This window comes from Thalassophryne amazonica, chromosome 17, assembly GCF_902500255.1.
Source record: "Thalassophryne amazonica chromosome 17, fThaAma1.1, whole genome shotgun sequence".
Taxonomy (NCBI): Eukaryota; Metazoa; Chordata; class Actinopteri; order Batrachoidiformes; family Batrachoididae; genus Thalassophryne; species Thalassophryne amazonica.
This window is the reverse complement of record NC_047119.1, coordinates 30,545,320-30,567,259: the sequence shown is the minus strand read 5'-3', so window position 1 is coordinate 30,567,259 and position 21,940 is coordinate 30,545,320. Positions and strand designations below refer to the sequence as shown.

The following is a 21,940-nucleotide window of genomic DNA, read 5'->3' as shown; positions in this document are numbered from 1 at the left end:
GGTCAAATTTGCCAAAGGTAAATCATTTTTGACCAAGGTCAATTCTGCCTTGCTGTTTGTTAGTCTATTCCTCCGAGGACCTTTGCTGGTTTCTACCAAATTTGGTGTGTCAGTGAAGTCTGACCTTGGAATTTCTTTAAGGGCCCCTTTACACATAGTACGAATAAGTACAAATCAGGGTGAATCACGTCGGAACAGCTCATATGAGCGAACCACAAAAACATTGAGCTGACGGGCAGGTGTGAACAATCCACCTGCGACAATATCATGCACATGATGGTGCTGTGCAAGCAGGAACACAGTGTGAGCAGCTGGGACATGGTGCACCACATTGCGCCACTGATGTGAAGAAAAATAAAATAAAAAACAGCTGTATAATTAGTGAATATCACTGGGTTTTTATGTATAAACCCAGTTTATGTTTGTACTTGTATGTATAAATAATACATAAGAGGGGATGCAATACAGAACCCCGTGGTTAAATAACCCTGGTTAAATAAAAAATAAATGCCACTCACAGGATTCAAACCTCTAAGCTCTGATTACCAGATAGAAACTTTACCACTGTGCTACAATCACTGTCTTATAACATGAGCGTGAAATGGCTAAAATCAACAAGCAGGTAAATGTATTTTTTAAAAAAGAGAAAATAAATGCCATAATAACTGACCAAACAGCATTTGTTACACGTATTTCTGTTGATACGTGACTGAAAGTGGCGTATTTGTTGTACTGTTGGCTTGTCATATGGTCCTGCAATGCGTGTCCTGTCAGACAGACGTGACATTCAGATCACCTGTTGCGTGTCCACATGATCTGATGGTCCATTCCAGCTGGAACCGCCTGTCAATGTGTGCGATCTCCAGCCGTCGCAAAAGCGATATTTGTTTTTATGTATTTCCACATGAGGACAGCAGGCAGAGACACGCACCTCACGGAAGAATGATGTACGTTCATGTCCTTCAAAACACGGTAGGTGTTCCTCAGCTGAGACGTAGACCTTGCTGTCTGGCCCCCATGTGATCAGATCTGTACATACATGTCAGCATTTTATGCAAGTGTGCTCCGCCCCCACCACCTGGCACACCACTTGTTGGGAGAGCAGGCGGGGGGGGCGACACACAATTGGTGAATCATATTATCGTCATACCTATGGGTACTGTTGCCTAGTGGTGATTTTCATTGATAACTGCCATTATCCTTATTAACAGATTGAAGAGGAACTGGCCTCACTTCAAAAGGAACGCACTGAAAGAATAAAGCACGTGCTGGAACGCCAGGACAGAGAACTGAATAGTTTTGACATAGAAAGTAGAAGCCTTGGCTTTGGAAGCTTGGGATCTCTGGACTTCCCCAAAGAAGACAACAGATGAAAGTGGATTTATCTTTAGTGGACAACCTATCCAATGCCCTCTCACATCCACTTGACCGTTGTCACACCCACGGTGACTCAGCTGGATAACTATTGCTTTCTTCACTCAGATCTCACAACTTTCAATCAAGGTGTTACTTGCAATGAGAACTCCTTTTGTGAAAGCTGAAATGGGGAAATAAAACAAATATACTACAATATATCAATAAAATCAAGTCAGTGTAACTCCAAACGTGTGCTAAATAGACTCCTCCATGCCATGGCCTCTCCATTTTGGTATGAAATGAATAAATCAGGAAATTTTAGTAAAATGGGCACTTTGATATGTTTAAATAGAAACCCATCATGTTCGTATGACACTAAATGTGTGAGGTACATGGAGGGATATTGTGGAAAGTGAGCTGCGGATTCCCCCCGTGGTGTTAAGCTGCTTTGTCTTTTTTTTTATTTTGTTTTATGCTCAGAATGTGAATATTATTGTACGGGGTCACCAAAAAAAAAAAAAAAGAAAAGAAAAAAAAAGTCAGATTATTATTATTTTTTTTCTTTCATACATCCATATTGTGCTTATGCATACAGTATATACTGTGGTCCCTCACTTACTAGGAATCAGTTACATTTATTTCATATGTTGGATCAATTGGCATCAATCCACTTCTCACAACTCCAGCTCCCACTTGGTAAAACTGCTTATTATTGCATGCACTTTAAGGACAAATTCAGGTTGTGAAGTGAAGCATGAATCTGTCTTTTTTTTTTTTTAGCTGTTTGTAAATAAAAGTGGTCATAGCTTTTTTTTTCTGTTAGCCTATTGATTCTGGACCATAGAGACAGACAGAACAACAAAAGGGCAAACTCCCAATACTGCATAGGTATGACAAGTGTGGTCCATTCGGTGATGGAAGACGGCTCCCCTTTTATGCATGAACAATATAAATCAATGCAAGCCCATCACTGGAAAATGAAGCAGTATAGAAATTTTACTTAGAGGCATCATGGAAATAAATAAATTAATTGTACTTACAAGTGCATTTAATAAAAAAAATATTTTCTTACCTTGAATTGACAATTTCGGGACAGAATGTCCTTTAAGAGCTTTGAGCTCTATATGCAGACAAGCTTAACAGCATTCACTGAGTCACAACAATGTAATACTTAAATATCTGCCCATGCATGTAAAACATGGTCTTAAAAATGAATAAAGAAATGGATATTGAATATCTCAGCAAAATGTAAAAGATTCACAACAATACAAATTCTATTTGCAGAGACCATAGAGCAGGATAAATGAAGTAGCACAATAACAGACAAATAAACAAACCAGTTGAATCAACTTCAACACTGCAGAATGTTGCGCTCGTTGCGCTGACTCGCTGCAAGGCGACACACTCAGTGACGGTGGCACTGCTTCCTTGGTGACACACGATCACATGAAGAGTCAGCCCTCTAGAATCATCTATCTGCCTCTATGTTCTGAACATAAGCGCCATATTTGATAAGTTCACAAATGCCTTTATTTAAGTTGTGCCTGAATTAGATTTTAGTTATGTGTTTGATATATGTATTTTATTTAGTGACGCTGGCACCACTTTTTTTCCCATCTAAACTTGTGAATCATTTAATGTTCACTAATCAAAGTTCTTGTAAAGGAAAATGGTGAGAATTGTGCTGTATAACTTTTGATATGAATATTTGTACATGAGACTATAGCTAGAATACACAGAGACAATGATAACAGAGCTTAATATTTGCTTTGGGTTATTTATTTATTTTTAATATAGACGTGGTCATAAAATAACTTGTTATATTGTTAAATCAATTTATTAGACTATCAGATTGTATCAGTGCTGATAATTGGAACCACAGATTTCCTGCGGTATCAGTGCGATGATATTTTACAGATCATCGGTTTGACAACAGTGAGTGTAACAACGTGTGGGTCCAGATTGAATAATTAGTGTGTAATGATCAGATTTACATTTTATTTACCATGTTCATTATGGTCATTGAACAGGTTGCACAATGTTTCCATTTGTACTGAATGGAAAGACAATTGTTTGGTGCTTAATTTCTAATACCACCTTTAGCCTTGTAGTTTTTTGTCTTGAAGAGAATAACAATTTTTAAATAATGTAAACCTGAAGCATCTCCACACCCCTCAAAACGCTATAATTTTTTCAAATATTTATGACATATTTGGAGTACCCCATGCATTCTTTAAAAGAGAGAGAGAGAGAGTGAGAGAAAGAGGTATATGTTATCACAGGTGATTTTGAAACTTTTAATGTGGTGGTCTTGAATGGAACCCTGTACTATTTTTAAAATTCAGAGCCACAACAAGTAACGTTCAATCATATTACACACAGTGCTGAAAGGAAGATGTCCCCTCATTTATAAAATGATTCCAAACAGAGTAGATGTTGATTATAACGTTTTCTAATGGCAATAGGACTGATTTTACATTTGTGGAAATCTACGTTATGAATTTGTCTTTGACCAGAGTGTTTTGAAGCTGAATGACTCCTTTAGATTTTTCAGCTGTTTACATTTTCACAAAATTTCTGGAATTTACTGAAAGAAAAAAAAAAAAAACAGTTTCTTGTATGCAGTAAAGACCTTTTGTGTGGTCACAAATAACTGAAGTCTTTTTGGACAAATGGCACGGGAGACGCGCTGCACGTGGCGGGGGGGTTTCAGCGTGCCGTGAATGAGGTTGGTCTGAGAGCTTCAGAACAGCTATGAGCTTAATTTGTGTGAGTTTAAGTGACTAGAGCGATGTATTTAGTTAGAATAAAGGGGACTTTCCTAAACGAGCGTATTCACCATTTCCTGTGCAGTTCAAAGACAAAATAAAAATCATTCTGTTGAAACTATGAGTCCACATCCTGCATCTAATGACAGTGCATTTCTTGTTGTTTGTGGTTGAGTTTTCTTGTTATGTGGCATGTCTCACTCGATGTCTTTTGTTTGGCCTACATTCATTTACTGTTTGTTGCACAGATAAATACAGGTCAAAGCAGTGAAGGTAACACTTTACACTAAGGGTGCTTTCATAGACATTATTGAATGCAGCAATAAGCATTAATAACCAGGTAATTAAGCATTAATTAAGGTGTTTAGTAATCATTTATTACTGGTAATTTTGTTAAGTAATACATTAACCCTCAAGCGACCGAGTGGGGTTATTTATGACCCCCCGCATACATTTTTGTGCACCATTTTTCTAATTTTAATTGTAAAAAAGTTTCCTACCATGAATTTGTCAATCCATTTGTCCTGCATTTGTTCATAAAATTTTGCAAGGATCGGCCAAGCCATGTGGCAAATATAATCCTTAACTTGCGCGGGGTCACTTTTCGACATTATAGCTTCAGATGGTATTTAATTTGCCAACTCGAATCATTATATTCTACTGTTTTGCAAGGAATCAACAGACCTAAAATAGCAAGATTTACAGCTGCACAAGCATTGAGACTGATTCTTGGTGCCCAGAGTGAAGATGAAAAGGATGATGGACAAATATATTAGAGACTGAAATAAATATGAAGAACCCTAAATCAATCATTTACATAGAAGCGTTCCATTATAAAGTCAGCGGGGTCATAAATAACCCCACTCGGTCATGTTAGTTGCAAGCTTGGTCGCTTGAGGGTTGAACAGTGAATGAAGAGTTAATTGTGTTTAGATATGTGTTATTAATGGTGCACATGTAAGTTAATGCATAATAATCATTTGGTTTGGTTAAGAGTGGTCATGTTAGCAATGCACGGCAGCACACTGGTTTAGTGGTTAGTTATCAGTGGTGCAGCACACTGCAAAGGTTCCAGTTTTGCTTCCATCCTGGTCTTTTCTGTGTGGATTTTGCATGTTCTCCCTGTATTTGCGTGAGTTTCCACTGAGTGTTCCGGCTTCCTCAAAGGCCTTGTTTACATTCCCACCCAAAGTTAGATTTTTAACATATCCAGATTGTATCTAACTTGATTTATTTATTTATTTTTTTTTGGCAAGTCTGGACAGTGAAAAAGCACAAGCGATTTAATTTTTCCAAAGTGGATTCAAACCACATACAGATGTGGCATTTTTGCTAATCCATTTCAATATGAATGTGGTAGTCGCTCAGATAGGATTTCAAAGTACCTCTATATCACTGACAGCACCACACGAACAACAATAACATATGTTTTCCAGAGAGACAGAAGTTGATTCAAGGTGCCTTATCTGTGGAGTTGGAATAAGTGGAAAAAAGTTGAAGAAAATGGTCAAAAACAACAGAGCATGAAGGAAAATAATAAACCGTGGACGGACGAGGAAACAAAGTGGCTGTTAGCAATCTTGGCTCCACATTACCATTTTGGACAAAAACAGGCACAGTTTGCTGTCATCCATGTTTTTCCTGCACGTAGCCTGTTACTGTAGCAATCAGTATGGATAAGTGTGGACACACAGATCGGACCTGGTCACTTGCTATGTAAAATGTGTACAGTCAGTCGGTGAGCTCTGATTTTAATCAGATTTGCAATAAATAAACAAGATTATTTTATATAGCGCTTTTCAATCTGAGTCAGAAGCTCAAAGCGCTTTACAATGATGCTTCACATTCACCCACACTGATGTCAGGCTGCTGCCATGCAAGGCATTCACTATGCACTGGGAGCACCATGGAGACTAATAATAATAAATCCAATTTGAACTGGCAGTGTAAACAAGGCCACCTTCCAAAGACATGCAGTTTGGGTGAACTGGTGACTTTGAACTGACCATAGGTTTGAGTGAGAGGATGAATGTGTTTGCGATACACTGGCATCCTGTCTAGGGTGTACCTCGTCTCTTGCCAAAAGACTGCTGGAACAGGCTCCAGCTCCCCTGTGACCCTTAAATGGAATAAGTAGGTGTAGAAAATGAATGAATTAATGTATAAATATCTTGGTTAACATGAACACTATTAATACACAATTATTAAACACAATTAATTAACTAATGTTAATTAATGTGCCCTTGTTGTAAAGTGTGACACCTCAGGGTAGCCAGACTCTATGTGTCTGCTGATTGGGGCTTTTTTCCTGCCTTGTATATGTTGGCAGGAATCAGACTTCAGTTTCCTTGAAATGTTGACATCTGCAGTGCCACCTGCTCACCACAACTCCTCTTTTATCCCCTGGGCCACCTGGAAAGCCCCGAGGATGGCGGAGGGGTGGTTAGGTTTTACCTGAAGTAATGCTGACAGGGTTGTGGTACAGTGAGTTTCCCCTGACTTTTCTCAAGCAGTCAGTGGTTTTATAGCAATACGGCATCTAGTGAAAGTGATCAAAACAAAAATGTGATTGCCAAGTGAGAACTTTCAGCTCCACAGTGCAAATACTGAGAGTAAAACAGTCTTATGTGACCTGAGCTCTCACTTGTTCCCAGTCTGAGGGAGCCCCCCTAAAGTGGTGCACAGAAACTGCATGGGGGCACAATTATAGAAAAAAATGTATCATGAAAGTAGATTGAATTAATGCATTTTGTAGAGACTAGTTGGTGGCACCCAGGTGGTTAGTGTGCTTGGCTACAGTGCAGAAGGTTCCTGGTTCAAATCCCACCTGTGTCACATGTCTCCATGTAATGTGGAGTTGCATCAGGAAGGGCATCTAGCGTAAAACGTGTGCCAAATCAACATACAGATCCACCTTAGATCTGCTGTAGTGATCCCAAATGAAAACAAGGGAGCAGCCGAAGGGACTTACTTTGTAGTTGGTGGCACCCAGAGAGTGCATACTTCCATCCAAGATGAATAGTCCCTAACTTTTTCATTGGGATCTACTATAGTGCAAAGTCAATGTATGAAATGAAACTAGGTCAAAAGTGCTTAAAGAGCACAGTGATGCCACACCCTCATTTCAAAATATTGGGTATTCAGAGAAAATGTTATATGAGCTTTTAAGAAGTCAAGTTCACTAACAGGATATCAAGGTGTAGTCGAGGGGAGGAAGGTCTTCAGTTTGGTGGGCTCAGGATCTCATTACTGCCTTTTGCAGATGATGTGGTCCTATTAGCATAATCAGCCTGTGACCTCCAACACTCATGCAGCCGAGTGTGAAGTGGCTGGGATCAGGATTACCACCTCTAAATCTGAGGCCATGGTTCTCAGCAGGAAACCAATAGACTGCCTACTCCGGGTAGGGAAGGAGGTCTTGCTCCAAGTGAAGGAGTTCAAGTACCTCGGGGTCTGGTTCATGAGTGAGGGGACAATGGAGCATGAGATTGGCCAGAGAATCGGCACAGCAGGGATGGTATAGGGAACCATAGTCTAATTTGAGGGTGGCTGCTAAAGGCGTAAAATAAAAGAGCATAATGCAAGTTCTGGGGACAGCCCTCATCTGCCCCCATCAGAAACATGGCACTTTCTCTGAGTTTTTGGGCAAATTACACAGCAAATAAAGTGAAAATGCAAAGAAAATGAGATGATGCAGTGGAAAGTGTACATGTGTTGTGGTTTGTTTGTGCCCCAGAGCTCAAACATGTTGAGGTGGTCGTGCAGGCGAGAGACCGCAGCTACTCTGTCAAGGGGTGTAGGCTAAAACTTACCGACACAACCTCTCCCATTTTGTGTGGTCTTCCCTTCTCCACTGGGAACTGAAAAAACCTGCACTTTTCGCGACTGCCTCGGTGATTGCAGCTGAAAACAAAACAGAACACCATCTTTCCGTTAGAAGTGATGCTATGTTTGTGCAGTCTGTTCGCGGAAGTGGTCAAATCCTGCGATATCTCGTAGGGGTTCAAACAAGACTGCAGTTCCCTGTTGCATTTGCTTTACTGGAATGTTCTGATGAAAAGGGAGCTGAGCCAAAAGGAGAAGCTCTCGATCTACTGGTCAATCTTCGTTCCTACTCTTGCCTATGGTCATGAGGGTTGGGTCATGACTGAAAGAACTAGATTGCGGGTACAAGAACCGGGAATGGGTTTCCTCAGGAGGGTGACTGAAGTCTCCCTTAGAGCTAGGGTGAGAAGTTCGATCATCCGTGGGGAGCTCGGAGTAGAGCCACTGTTCCTTCGCATTGAGAGGAGCCAGCTGGGTTGGTTCAGGCATCTGGTAAGGATGCCCCCTGGGTGCCTCCCTAGGGAGGTGTTCCAGGCTCGTCCAGTTGGGAGAAGACCCCGGGGAAGACAAGTTTGGGGTCTCTACTAGAGCTGTTGCCCCACGACCCGATCCCGGATAAGTGCTTGAATATGAGTGACGTGAGTGAAGTTCACTAACAACAAAATGTCTGAACTCATTTCCCTAAAATTATCATGGGACCAGAAATTTGACCTTGATCTCTAAACCTTCACTATTGACTAATTTATAAATTACATCACTTCTTCTCAAATAAAGGCCCAATGTACCTGCCAAGTTGGATACAAATCTGTTGTGTGATCAGTTTCTGAGTGAACCCAATAAATGCAAACAGTAACCACACAGGATATAAAGGGAAAACAAAGGTGACTTACTAGAGGAAACATCCAGTCCAACAAACAGGAGTCCAATAAGCACAAGAAGAGTTAGTGTAACACTCAAATAAACTCAGGCAGTGGAAGGTAACAAATAACCAGGGTTAGAAAACAAACACATACCAAAATTAAGTGAATGTTATCCCATATACCAGGAACCTTCAGTCATACGCTATATATAACTTTGTATGTAATTTCCTAGAAACTGATGTGTTATCATATTATCAACCACAAACAACTAAAGTCACTTACTGCCTAGATCTGACTAACCGCTGAGGCGACAGGGCTGATCGCAGGCTGTTACTCATGAATCTCATGTTTCCATTTGATTCTACTGAAAAGTTTTCAAAAAGAGACCGGAAATAACCACTCTTAACGTCGACCCCAATGAATCGCCCCTTTGCTGTATTTGAATGAAAAGTCAACAATTCAACCCATCTTCACATGAAATTAAAATTGATCAATCAATCAATCAATTTGAATAAATTTAAAGAATCACAGTTTTAACTTGCAGTGATGAATTGCAGAAGGGAATAGGTTTCCTGGGAACTATTTAAAGACAAAATCAAGAGTGCACAACTAATCCAAAAATCACTTTGTAATGATATGGGTCTTGCAGTGTAATAACAATCTGCCCGGTTATTGCATGCTTGTTGTCATTTTTTTATAAAGCATAGCAATTGTCAAAATCACTCCTGACCAACTCCTAATTTCAATCAGCACCTGTTTTAGGGCAAATAGGCCAACAGAACACGCCATCACCACTGCTCTCCGCAATGCCCTGTGCCACCTGGAAAAACCTGACCTGAACTTCTCACCCCTAATTTCTGACTGGATTAAAAAGTTTCTGATGGGCTGTCTACAAACAGTGAGAGTTTGACCCCACAGATCCTCCACCCTGATGCTCAGCACTGGCTCTCCTCAGGGCTGTGTCCTGAGCCCCTTCCTATATGCTATGTACACATATGACTATGTCCCCGCCCACCCTGCTAACATCATCGTCAAGCTCACGGAAGACACAACAGTGGTGGCACTTATATCCAAAAAACATATTTTCCCATATTGGCAAGATGACAGAACTATATAATACACAGTCTGTCACATGGATCAGAATACAGTGTTATTACTATTTCATAAAACCACATAGTCACATTGGACTGTTACTGTTCTCCCTCTACATTTATCAAAACATTTGACTTCAACAATTTCTGCTTTTTTAACAACTGACAGTGTCTTAAAATAATCAAAAATAAAATTTGATACAAGTAAAGCCACACCTGCTGTTCATTAACTCATCAGTATCACTTTTAGTCCTCAGGAACACTGATTTGGTTTTAATTCAGATTGTTATTCACTTGTTTAAATGGGACATGCAATAACAAATTTTTCCATTCAGTGCTGACGTCAGCATTTCTGGGGCACTCATAACTTACGTGTCATGCAAGACGACACATAAATGTTTTTCACATCGATATTTGACTTCTATAAGCATATTAAATATTTATCATATTTTCCTCCACATGAATATTTCACACCCATGTAACAGAAGAAACCATAAAATGCAGATTTAGCAGCCTAACATACGAGGGCTGTCAATAAAGTATAGGTCCTTTTTATTTTTTTTCAAAAACTATACGGATTTCATTCATATGTTTTTACGTCAGACATGCTTGAACCCTCGTGCGCATGCGTGAGTTTTTCCATGCCTGTCGGTGACGACATCTGCCTGTGAGCACTCCTTGTGGGAGGAGTCGTCCAGCCCCTCGTCGGAATTCCTTTGTATGAGAAGTTGCTGAGAGACTGGCGCTTTGTTTGATCAAAATTTTTTCTAAACCTGTGAGACACATCGAAGTGGACACTGTTCGAAAAATTAAGCTGGTTTTCGGTGAAAATTTTAACGGCTGATGAGAGATTTTGAGGTGATACTGTCGCTTTAAGGACTTCCCACGGTGCAAGACGTCGTGCAGCGGTCCCAGGCGCCGTCGTCAGCCTGTTTCAAGCTGAAAACCTCCACATTTCAGGCTCTATTGATCCAGGACATCGTGAGAGAACAGAGAAGTTTCAGAAGAAGTCGGTTTCAGCATTTTATCCGGATATTCCACTGTTAAAGGAGATTTTTTTAATGAAAGACGTGTGGATGGATTGCAGCGTCGGCTCGCATCCGCTGCGACGCTCCGCCACAGGAAAAACACCTCTGTTGAAAGCCTTAATGACAAGTTGGAACATGTCTGTTATGTGTCGGACGCAGCTCGGAGAACCGACCAGCGTTTGAAGGACCCAGTATGAAATAAGCAGAGCACGGTACAAAGGCTAACTGAATTTAATACATAACATAATACATAAGTGAAAATGTAATAACAAAGGTGCGGCCTGGCGTGGTGCGCTCCCAGCAGCGCTAACGGTCCGGAGCCAGAAGCTGTTTCGGACCCAAGGACCCCGCCGACACCCCCCAGGTGGCCGCAACAACCGAGTCTGTGAAAGAAGGAACCATTATGTGAGTCCACACTCTACACACAGAACACTTAAAGGTGTACAAACAGCAAACACTTCCTGGCTTGATTACTGATCAGCTTCCCAACCTGCAGGCATGGAACATCCCGTTCACAAAACTCCACCGCAGTGGAAGCTGATACATGACTAACATACAGCTCAATACAATAAGGTGTGAGGGACACCACATTTACTGACTGTATAACTGTTAGTCACAAAATCCAACGTACCTCAGGAAGTGTGCTGACGAGCGTGAGACCTCACCCCCTCCTCTTTCACAGACCGTGCATCAAACCTGGACATTCTCAGCGTCCGCTGCTGATGAGATGGCTCCCAAGACGACGATCTCACCCGTCTGGCCACAAGGTCGAGTCTCTGGCAAATACACACTGTGCACTCCAGTCTTAAATGCCAACATGCTCCAATCCATCCAGATGCACCTCAGCTGTGAGTCCTGACGAGTCGCAGGTGATCAGGGTGAGGTCCTGACAGCCTCAGCAACACAGCCACTCAGTCCCAAATGCACGCCACCTGGGAGGAAAACAAACAGACAAACAAACCGGCAGCCAGGCCCCCCCCAGCCATATAACAGTACCCCACCCTCACGGGAAGCCTCCCGGCGACCACACACACCTGGCCCAGGAGAAACACCCCCCTCCAGGGACCATGGCTGGAAACCGCGTCTGCGTTCGTCCTCCAACAGACTGGTTGAACTGGCTGCATCTTTGCCTTTGTTTGACAGTCTCAGCACAGGTGTGGCCAGGAGTTCCTACACCTGTGCGGTCAGCCTTTAACCAAACATGTGTGATTAGTCATAACACAAAACAACCAAAACACCCCCCCCCCGCCCCAGGGGACCGTCCCATCAAACCCCAGGGAAGGGGAGAAAAGAAAAACAACCCACATGTAAACTCACAAACAAAAATGCCAAAATACCCCCCCTCCTCCCCCCCAAACGACACGCAGGGACCAACACCCCCCAGAGGGCCACCCGCCAGCTCCAGGAGTAATAACCACGGCCGAGGTCCCTCTGGGATCCACCGTCACCCACGGGGACTACCAGCGCCCCCCAGAGGACCACTCGTCAACCCCAGGAGACGCCTCCCCTCACGACCAATGGACCCAGCCCCGGCCGTCCACGGCTAGATGGACCCAACGCCTTTTCCCCCCAGAGGACACCACAGTCAAACCCTGAGGGGGCGGGAAACTGGGGGAGGGAAAACAAAAAAAAACCCCAAAACCCCCCCCCCCCCCCTCCCGGGTGCAGAGGCCACCTGGGAAACGCCCAGCACAACCTAACCGCACCCCTCCAGCAATGCCGACACTACGGCACACCCGGCTGGAGTCAGAGGAGAAGAGAGGGCACAACAAAAAACAAAGAGAAAAAAACAACCCAAATACCACCCCATCACCCCCCAGGGGACCGCTCCATCTAACCCTGGGGATGTGAACAAAAGAAACAAAAGAAAAAAAAAAACAGACCAACACACAGTTGTTTGGGTCCCCGTTTTTTTTTTTTGTTTTTGTTTTTGTTCTTGGTTAGCAAAGGCTACAGGGTCACACCCCCAGACAAATAGTGGACAACAAAAAAGAAAAGCCCACACAAAAACCACTCAAAAAAACACCCACACAAAATGAACTAACACAAAACAAATCAGTGAGTTATACCGTCAAGCTCAACCAATGGAACACACCTGTTCCTACTCCAGAGCTTGACGGTACCGTGATTCAGTCACCACAAGGGGGAACCAGAGTGCTAAAAATGAAAAAAACCCCTTGGGCGACAGAAAAAAACAAACGAGCTGCTTTTGTGTGCGCAGCTGAGTGCAACACACAACCAAAATGTGCTCAACTAAATAACGCCGGAGCTGATACAACAGACGCAGTAGTTACCTTTCTCCGGGAAACGGGGCTATGACTGTAACACAGGAAGCCCAGCGACCCGTGCTAACAGAGCTCCGCCGTGCGCGTGAACCCATTACAAACGCACTCTTGCAGCTCCCGTTGACACCTCCCATCCGGTCGGAGTGTGGCGCGAAGCCGTCGCCAGTCACACTCCACCACGATCCACGGATGAGGCACAACACAGGAACACGGCTGCAAGAGAGCACAAATTAGTATCCAGTAATGGGTCTCAAACACGCACCTTCCGGGCGGAGAGCCCCGCAACTGATCCGGATAACCACTGAACGTCTGCTGCCGCCTTCCCGGCGCGTTACCGTCTCTGCTAACGCTGGGTCCGTGATGTTTGGCCAGAGATATGAGTTATGTGTCGGACGCAGCTCGGAGAACCGACCAGCGTTGAAGGACCCAGTATGAAATAAGCAGAGCACGGTACAAAGGCTAACTGAATTTAATACATAACAGTGAAAATGTAATAACAAAGGTGCGGCCTGGCGTGGTGCGCTCCCAGCAGCGCTAACGGTCCGGAGCCAGAAGCTGTTTCGGACCCAAGGACCCCGCCGACACCCCCCAGGTGGCCGCAACAACCGAGTCTGTGAAAGAAGGAACCATTATGTGAGTCCACACTCTACACACAGAACACTTAAAGGTGTACAAACAGCAAACACTTCCTGGCTTGATTACTGATCAGCTTCCCAACCTGCAGGCATGGAACATCCCGTTCACAAAAATCCACCGCAGTGGAAGCTGATACATGACTAACATACAGCTCAATACAATAAGGTGTGAGGGACACCACATTTACTGACTGTATAACTGTTAGTCACAAAATCCAACGTACCTCAGGAAGTGTGCTGACGAGCGTGAGACCTCACCCCCTCCTCTTTCACAGACCGTGCATCAAACCTGGACATTCTCAGCGTCCGCTGCTGATGAGATGGCTCCCAAGACGACGATCTCACCCGTCTGGTCACAAGGTCGAGTCTCTGGCAAATACACACTGTGCACTCCAGTCTTAAATGCCAACATGCTCCAATCCATCCAGATGCACCTCAGCTGTGAGTCCTGACGAGTCGCAGGTGATCAGGGTGAGGTCCTGACAGCCTCAGCAACACAGCCACTCAGTCCCAAATGCACGCCACCTGGGAGGAAAACAAACAGACAAACAAACCGGCAGCCAGGCCCCCCCCAGCCATATAACAATGTCCAGCTGTTAAACAATTTCTCATATACTCACTCCACTGAAAGCCATCAAAAGCCGCCTGGATTTTACAAATGGTTATCAACATGGAGGTGTTTTTCCTGTGCCGCCGCACCGCGCCGGCTGCGTCCCGATGCGCGGACCCGTCCGCACATCTTTCAGTGAACAAAACCAGGTGCTTATTAAAAAGCTTCAGTGTTCTAACGCAATTCAGAAGCTCCCATGAACAGTATGAAATCAAGGACTGAGACATCGCCTGGTACGGTGGAGCCGGGGCCCCACCCTGCAGCCAGGCTTGTGGTTGGGGCTCGCGCGCGAGCGCCTGGTAGTCGGGCCTTAGCCTACGGGGCTTGACCGGGCCCAGCCCAAAAGAGCGATGTGGGCCCACCCTCCTGTGGGTTCACCACCTGCAGAGGGGGCCATGGGGGTCGGGTGCAGAGAGGACTGTGTGGCGGTCAAGGGTGGGTGGCCCAGCGGCCCGGTCCGCGCTCACAGCCTCTGGCTGTTGGGACGTGGAATGTCACCTCGCTGTGGGGGAAGGAGCTTGAACTTGTGAGGGAGGTTGAGAGGTACCAACTAGATAGATAGACGGGCTCAACTCCATGCACAGCTTGGGCTCTGATACCCAACTCCTGGAGAGGAGCTGGGCGATCCACTTTTCTGGCGTTGCCCACGGAGAGAGGGGGCAGGCTGGGGTAGCATTGCTTATTGCTCCCCAGCTCAGTCGCCATGTGTTGGAGTTCACCCCGGTGAATGAGAGGGTCGCATCCCTACACCTTTGGGTTGGGGACACTGTTGTCTCGGTCTACGGGCCGAGCGGCAGTGCAGAGTCCCCGACCTTCTTGGAGTCCCCGGGAGGAGTACTAGATAGTGCTCCAACTGGGGACTCCAATATTCTCCTGGGGGACTTCAACGCCCACGTGGGTGGCAACAGTGAGACCTGGGGCGGGGGGGGGGGGGGGGTGATCGGGAAGCACGGCCTCCCCGATCTGAATCCGAGTGTTCAGTTGTTGGACTTCTGTGCTACCCACAGTTTGTCCATCATGATCACTTGTACTTGCACAAGGGTGTCCATAAGTGCACGTGGCACCAGGACACTCTGAGCCGGAGGTCGATGATCGACTTGTAGTTGTATCATCTGACCTTCGGTTACGTGTCTCGGACACTCAGGTGAAGAGAGGGGCTGAGCTGTCAACCGATCACCACCTGGTGGTGAGTTGGATCTGCTGGGAAGGGATGAAGCCGGTCAGACCTGGCAGGCCCAAACATATAGTGTGTGTCTGCTGGGAAAGACTGGCGAAACCCTCTGTCAGCAAGGTCTTCACCTCCGGGAGAGCTTCTCCCAAATCCCGGGGGGAGGTTGGAGACAGGGAGTTCGAGTGGATCATGTTCTCCACCTCCATTGTCGATGCGGCCGCTTGTAGCTGTGGTCGCAGGGTCTGTGGTGCCTGTCGTGGCGGCAATCCCCGAACCCGGTGGTGGACACTGGAAGTAAGGAATACCGTCAAGCTGAAGAAGGAGTCCTACTTGTCCTTGTTGGCAGGTGGGACTCTGGAGGCAGCTGACAGGTACCAGCAGGACAGGGCAAGCGTGCTGCAGCCTGTGCGGTCGCAGAGGCAAAAACTCGGGTCTGGGAGGAGTTCAGGGAGGCCATGGAGGAGGACCATTGGTCAGCCTCGAAGAAATTCTGGCAAACCGTCCGACACCTCCGGAGGCGGAAGCAGCTCCCCACCAATACTGTCTATGGTGCGGGTGGGGAACTGTTGACCCTGACTGGGGATGTTGTTGGACGGTGGAAGGAATACTTCAAGGATCTCCTCAATCCCATCGTCATGTCTTCAGAAGAGGAAGCAGAGACGGGGGTCTCGGAGGCGGACTCATCCATTACCCAGGCCGAAGTCACCGAGGTGGTCAGAAAGCTCCTCGATGGCAAGGCTCCTGAGGTGGATAAAATCCGTTCAGAGTAACTTAAGTCTCTGGATGTTGTGGGACTGCCTTGGTTGACATGTCTCTGCAACATTGCGTGGTGGGCGGTCAGGGACAGTGGCTCTGGATTGGCAGACCGGGGTGGTGATGCCTCTGTTTAAGAAGGGGGACCAGAGGGTGTGTTCCAACTACAGGGGGACCACACTCCTCAGCCTTCCCGGTAAGGTCTATTCCAGAGTACTGGAGAGGACAATTCGACCGATAGTCGAACCTCGGCTTCAGGAGGAGCAGTGTGGTTTTCATCCTGGTCGCGGCACACTGGACCAGCTCTACACTCTCCATTGGGTTCTCGAGGGTTCATGGGAGTTCTCCCAAACAGTCCACATGTGTTTTGTGGATCTGGAGAAGGCATTCGACCGTATCCCTCGGGGCACCCTGTGGGGGATGCTCCGGTAGTACGGGGTCCTTTGCTAAGGGCTATCCGGTCCCTGTACAACCGCAGCAGGAGCTTGGTCCACATTGCAGTAGTAAGTCAAGCCTGTTTCCAGTGCACGTTGGCCTCCGCCAGGGCTGCCCTTTGTCACCGGTTCTGTTCATTACCTTTATTGACAGAATTTCTAGGCGCAATCAGGGTGTAGAGAGGGTCCAGTTTGGGAACCACAGAATCTCATCCCTGCTGTTTGCAAATGATGTGGTTCTGTTGGCTTCATCAAATCAGGACCTTCAGCGTGCACTGGAGCGGTTTGCAGCCGAGTGTGAAGCATCTGGGACAGAGATCAGCACCTCCAAATCCAGGGCCATGGTTCTCGACCGGAAAAAGGTGCCTTACCTTCTTCAGGTCGGTGGAGTGTCCTTGCCTCAAGTGGAGGAGTTTAAGTATCTCGGGTCAAGTTCACAAGAGATGGACGGATGGAGCGTGAGATTGACAGACAGATCAGTGCAGTGTCTGGCAGTGATGCGGTCGCTGTATTGGACTGTCGTGGTGAAGAGAGAGCTGAGCAGGGGGGCAAAGCTCTCGATTTACCAATTGATCTACGTTCCAATCCTCACCTATGGTCATGAGATTTGGCTCATGACCGAAAGAACAAGATTGCGAGTACAAGCGACCGAGATGAGTTTCCTCCGCAGGGTGGCTGGGCGCTCCCTTAGAGATAGGGTGAGGAGCTCGGTCACTCGGGAGGAGCTTGGAGTCGACCCGCTGCTCCTCCATGTCGAAAGGAGCCAGCTGAGGTGGGTCAGCATCTTTTTCGGATGCCCCCTGGACGTCTCGCTGGAGAGGTGTTCCGGGTATGTCCCATTGAGAGATGGCCCCGGAGAAGACACAGGACACACTGGAGGGGACTGACGTCTCACAGATGGCTTGGAACGCCTCGGGATTCCCCTGGAGGAGCTGGGGAGGTGTTGGTGGATCGGGAGGTCTGGGCGGCTTTGCTTGTGCTGCTGTCCCCGCGACCCGACCTCGGATGAAGCGGAAGAAAATTGATGGATGGATGTTCTAACGCAGTATTAGTGATATCTATTTTACACACACATAAAATTTCTTGACAACGCCTCTGGATAAATATCACCGTTTTCTTTTCCATCTTATAGTGAAATGTTTTCTGTGGAAATAAACTTTATGAGTCCTACCTTAACATCAAGGCAATATTGTTTATTGTTCTGATATGAATCGTATTATTTTAACTTTTACTGCAAATTACATTCTTTCCCATGTAATAATACGTGTTGCCGGCCCGTAAGTGGACCCCTGACCCTCAGTTTGAGACCAACTCCCATAGCGTGTCTCCAGCAAAAGCGATGACGTTTAACAGTAATAACTGGTGGTGTGACAGCTATTTCCTTTGTCAATACTTGGAAAGTCTCTCTAGTTCCTCACGTTGAGAGCTGGTTCCTCCTTGAACACCATCTAAATCCCTAGAGATGCATCACTGCATTTCACGATGAAGTGTTCTCATGTTATCACAATCTTCAACTACTGCCCACTTTGACGACACAGATCTGCTCTATATGCGTTAAAAAGAAATTTTCTGATTGAGAAATATCCTGTGATGTCTGTTTCCGGTGCATCAACACCACAAGAAAAAGAGAAATCTAACAGACTCAAGTGAATTGTTTTTTGTTTTTTTTAAATACACTTTTTTCTTATCTAGTTGTATGATGTATGCAAACCACATAAAAAGAATGAAGCACACAGCATACAACACCTGCTGTGTGCACTCTACTTTTACTTTGTTGACCTCTTGACCTCTGGGGGAAAAAAAGAAGTGTCTTCATGCACTGTGTCAAAAAGGAAGGAGAATATCAGTTATGGTTAAAGATATCTGACATCTGATAAAATGAGTGGGTTGATATTACTGGACAAATTTAGCAACATGAAACAAGTTGTTCTTTTTTATTATTTCTAAAAAGAAAAAAAAAATAAAAGAAGCTGTAAGTAGTGTTTAAATATACTTTGTGCTGCACAGGTGTATTGATCAGACATGCCCAAACGTGCCTGCACTGGGAGCTGGCATGTGGGGACAATGCACACTGAAAGATGGAGAGTCAGAGAGAGAGAGAGAAAAGTGCATATGAAGAAACAGGAAGAAATTCTGGGAAATTTGGTTGCCTCACAAACTGCACGTCATTTCCTCCTGTGACAAATGTGTGGTTTGTGTCTTTAAAAAGTTTTAAAGGAGTGTGATTATGACAAGAAGCGTGCAATCTGCCTGTGACACTGAGAGGAGAATGAATGGTCATGTGAAGAACATGCATTTTCAACTGTTCAGGGAAACGGCAACAAGTAAGTAAAACCTTATTAAAATTCACAGCTGCATGCCAATATTATTTTATTTTATAAAATATGCAGGAGTAGCTTTTTTCCTTTTCAATGCTGTGAAATTAAACATTAAAAAAAAACTTTGTTCTAGCATCATTCAAACAAATTTCATTTACAGCTATTAATATTAATACAAACCTGACAGTGAATTATTGTCCCAACTGGTTTTATATCTTTTGTTTTTTCAAGATCTCTTTGTAGATGTGCTGTAGTAACTTGAAGTGACCGCTTCCTTTCTCCACAGCATTATTCTCCCTGCTTCTGCTTATGGCCGTCACTTCAACGAAAGCTACGACAGAGGGAGACGACCAGCAGTGCGGCAATTCTCTGCAGCTCTCCTTGAAACTCACCAGAATCATACATAAGGAATCTGGCGACCTCATCAAAATATACGTGAGTCTACAGAAGTGTACTTGTTTATTTGTCTGTGTCAAAAGGGTCATAAACCTTGTCAGCAAAGCTAATAATAGTTTCTACATGCCTCTGAAAGATATCGCATCGTTTGTAGCTGTAAATTGAAGTTATAGAACTTTTTTTTAAAAAACAAACAAACTTTTCCTGGAAGTGACCTGTTTCTATAGCTGTTGCTTTAAATTGAAAGGAGGTGCTGCTGGCCACGCCCCCTGTCCATTGTAACAGAGTGTGTGGGTGTGTGTCAGAGGAAACAGTTTTCCACGTGTCACTAAAGTCTAAAACAAGCCATTTCAGGCCTGAGTTGATTTCAGAAGGATAGTATTTAAATGCACAGACAGAATTTTGCGTTTTTAAAGATTTTTAACGTGAAATCTCAACCAGATTTTTGCTGTTAAAGTTAGATTGCGTATACTTTTGCACAGTACAACCCCTTTAAAGTGTCATACCTGCACACTGTGCAAAATATCACTACGATTGTGCGTTTTATGGTAAAAGCAAATTTTGCAGACATTGTTTGAGACATAATTTAAAAAATTAGGAGATATCATGCCAAGCTTTTTTTTATCAATGTAATTGTAGTTGGAATAAAGTGTGCATGTAAGAAAACATAGAAAATAACACTCCCTATGTTAAACAGATACAAGTGTTGTTCTCTGTGTTTTCTTACACGCTCACTTCATTTCAACCACAATCATAATTACCATAATTTCTCGAGTGTAAGTAGTGTTGTTTTTGTTGTTTTGTTTTGTTTTTTACTACTTTGGGAGGTTCTGCGACTTATATGCTGGTACATGATGGGTGTGGTATTTGTGCTGGAGACCCTCCTGTCCTCTGCACCAACAGCATTCCCTGTATAATCGTTTTGTGAATTGTTCTGTAATTTATGTCTGTAGCATGGCCCAAGCAGAGGATCACCCCTTTGAGTCTGGTCTGCTTGAGGTTTTCTTCCTCAAAGGGAGTTTTTCCTTACCACTGCTGCTCTGGGGGTTAGTAAGGTTAGACCTTACTTCTGTGAAGCACCTTGAGGCAACTCTGTTGTGATTTGGCGCTATATAAATGAAAATAAATTGAAAAATTGTACAAATTATATAACAAAAATTGACACATTCCTTATTAATATAGTCGTAATGAGTATTTACATAGAACTTTCAAAAGAATGAAATCACTCAACAAAATAAGTGATAGAAATAAGAGGATAAATGCCAACTGTAAAAAGTACACTACAACAATGCACAAAAAAATCCCAAATTAAAGGGCTGATAATACAGGAAAAAAAGTGCGACTCATATAGATTTTTCCTCTTCAAGAGACATTTTAGCTGGTTTCGAATTATACTGTGGAAAATATGATACATATATAACAATGTCTGTGTAAAATTGGGTGCTTTACCATAAACCATGCAATCGCTTCATGTTTCAGCCCTGCTATACTGGAAGGACTGTGTGGTCCAACAAGTAACTAATTATCTTTTAATCCCCTTTTCCAGAAAGAATCTCAAGGAGAGATGTCAGAACTCTTCTGCAAGGTGCCAGTCAGCGGTGTCCCAGACCCCAACATCTCAGGTTTGGAGTCATCAGAGAGAATAATGAGCATCTACACGCAACTCCAAGGTTACTTCCCACATTTAAAGCGAGTGCACGAGCAGCAGACGGACTTACAGCCTTCCTCCAGCCCGCTGCTGGACATGATGACGACGGTCAGCGACCGCAGCAGGACTCTAGCTGCTCTCATAAGCAATCTTTACCAGAGCCTTTTCCCAAACCTGCCTGTCCCAGAATCAGCAGGGGGCTTGACGCCGCTACCCGCCATCTCAGAATATTTTCCAGCAGAAGGTCTACGGTTGCGTGCTACTCAAGAGCTTTAAGGAGTTCTTGTCAAATGTGTCTCGAGAGCTAAGGACTGTGAGAAGCCAAGTGTGCCGAAGGAGTCCAGAAATGAACTTCACCTTGTGAGGACGCCCTGAGGCGGGTCTTAGACAGCAAATCACCAACTGCATTTACTGAGATAGCAGATAAAGACTTAAAGAGATCAAAGCGGCCGGTGCATCACTTATGCAAAGAAGCATTTATTTATGATATTTAATATTTATTTTCTTGTTTGTAATATAGAAATGTTGCATGAATGTACATTTATTTCTTTGTATATTAATATGCCTAATATATTATGGAAATTCAACATATTGCAGATGTAAATTAATTTGCTGTATATACAGTTATTAAAATATAATTTGCAGCTGTACAGATATTCTCATTTTTATCTCACTAATGTTCAGCTAATGCTGACTCATAACATACCCTTGATTTTGACTATCAAATTATTCCTAACATACAAATGATTCCTTTTGCATTGC

At 44.3% G+C, this 21,940-nt stretch overlaps 1 protein-coding gene, 1 long non-coding RNA gene and 1 pseudogene across 2 annotated transcripts in view; 2 read left to right on the top strand and 1 right to left on the bottom strand.

The window, feature by feature from the left end:
- LOC117530000 (serine/threonine-protein kinase TAO3-like) overlaps nt 1–2,165 on the top strand; it is a 32,892-nt gene extending 30,727 nt beyond the window's left edge. Inside the window, exon 9 of the mRNA XM_034192930.1 lies at nt 1,212–2,165. Coding sequence (XP_034048821.1) covers nt 1,212–1,373 — 162 coding nt within the window. The 3' untranslated portion in view covers nt 1,374–2,165. The remainder of the gene's footprint in view (nt 1–1,211) is intronic.
- LOC117530003 lies at nt 2,136–20,056 on the bottom strand. The gene is made up of 3 exons (XR_004566166.1): nt 20,045–20,056; nt 17,927–17,932; nt 2,136–2,286 (listed from the first exon to the last, which is right to left on the bottom strand). It is a non-coding gene; the product is annotated as an uncharacterized LOC117530003 (long non-coding RNA).
- Nucleotides 18,904–21,749, top strand: LOC117530001 (annotated as a pseudogene).
- The last annotated feature ends 191 nt before the right edge of the window (nt 21,750–21,940 follow it).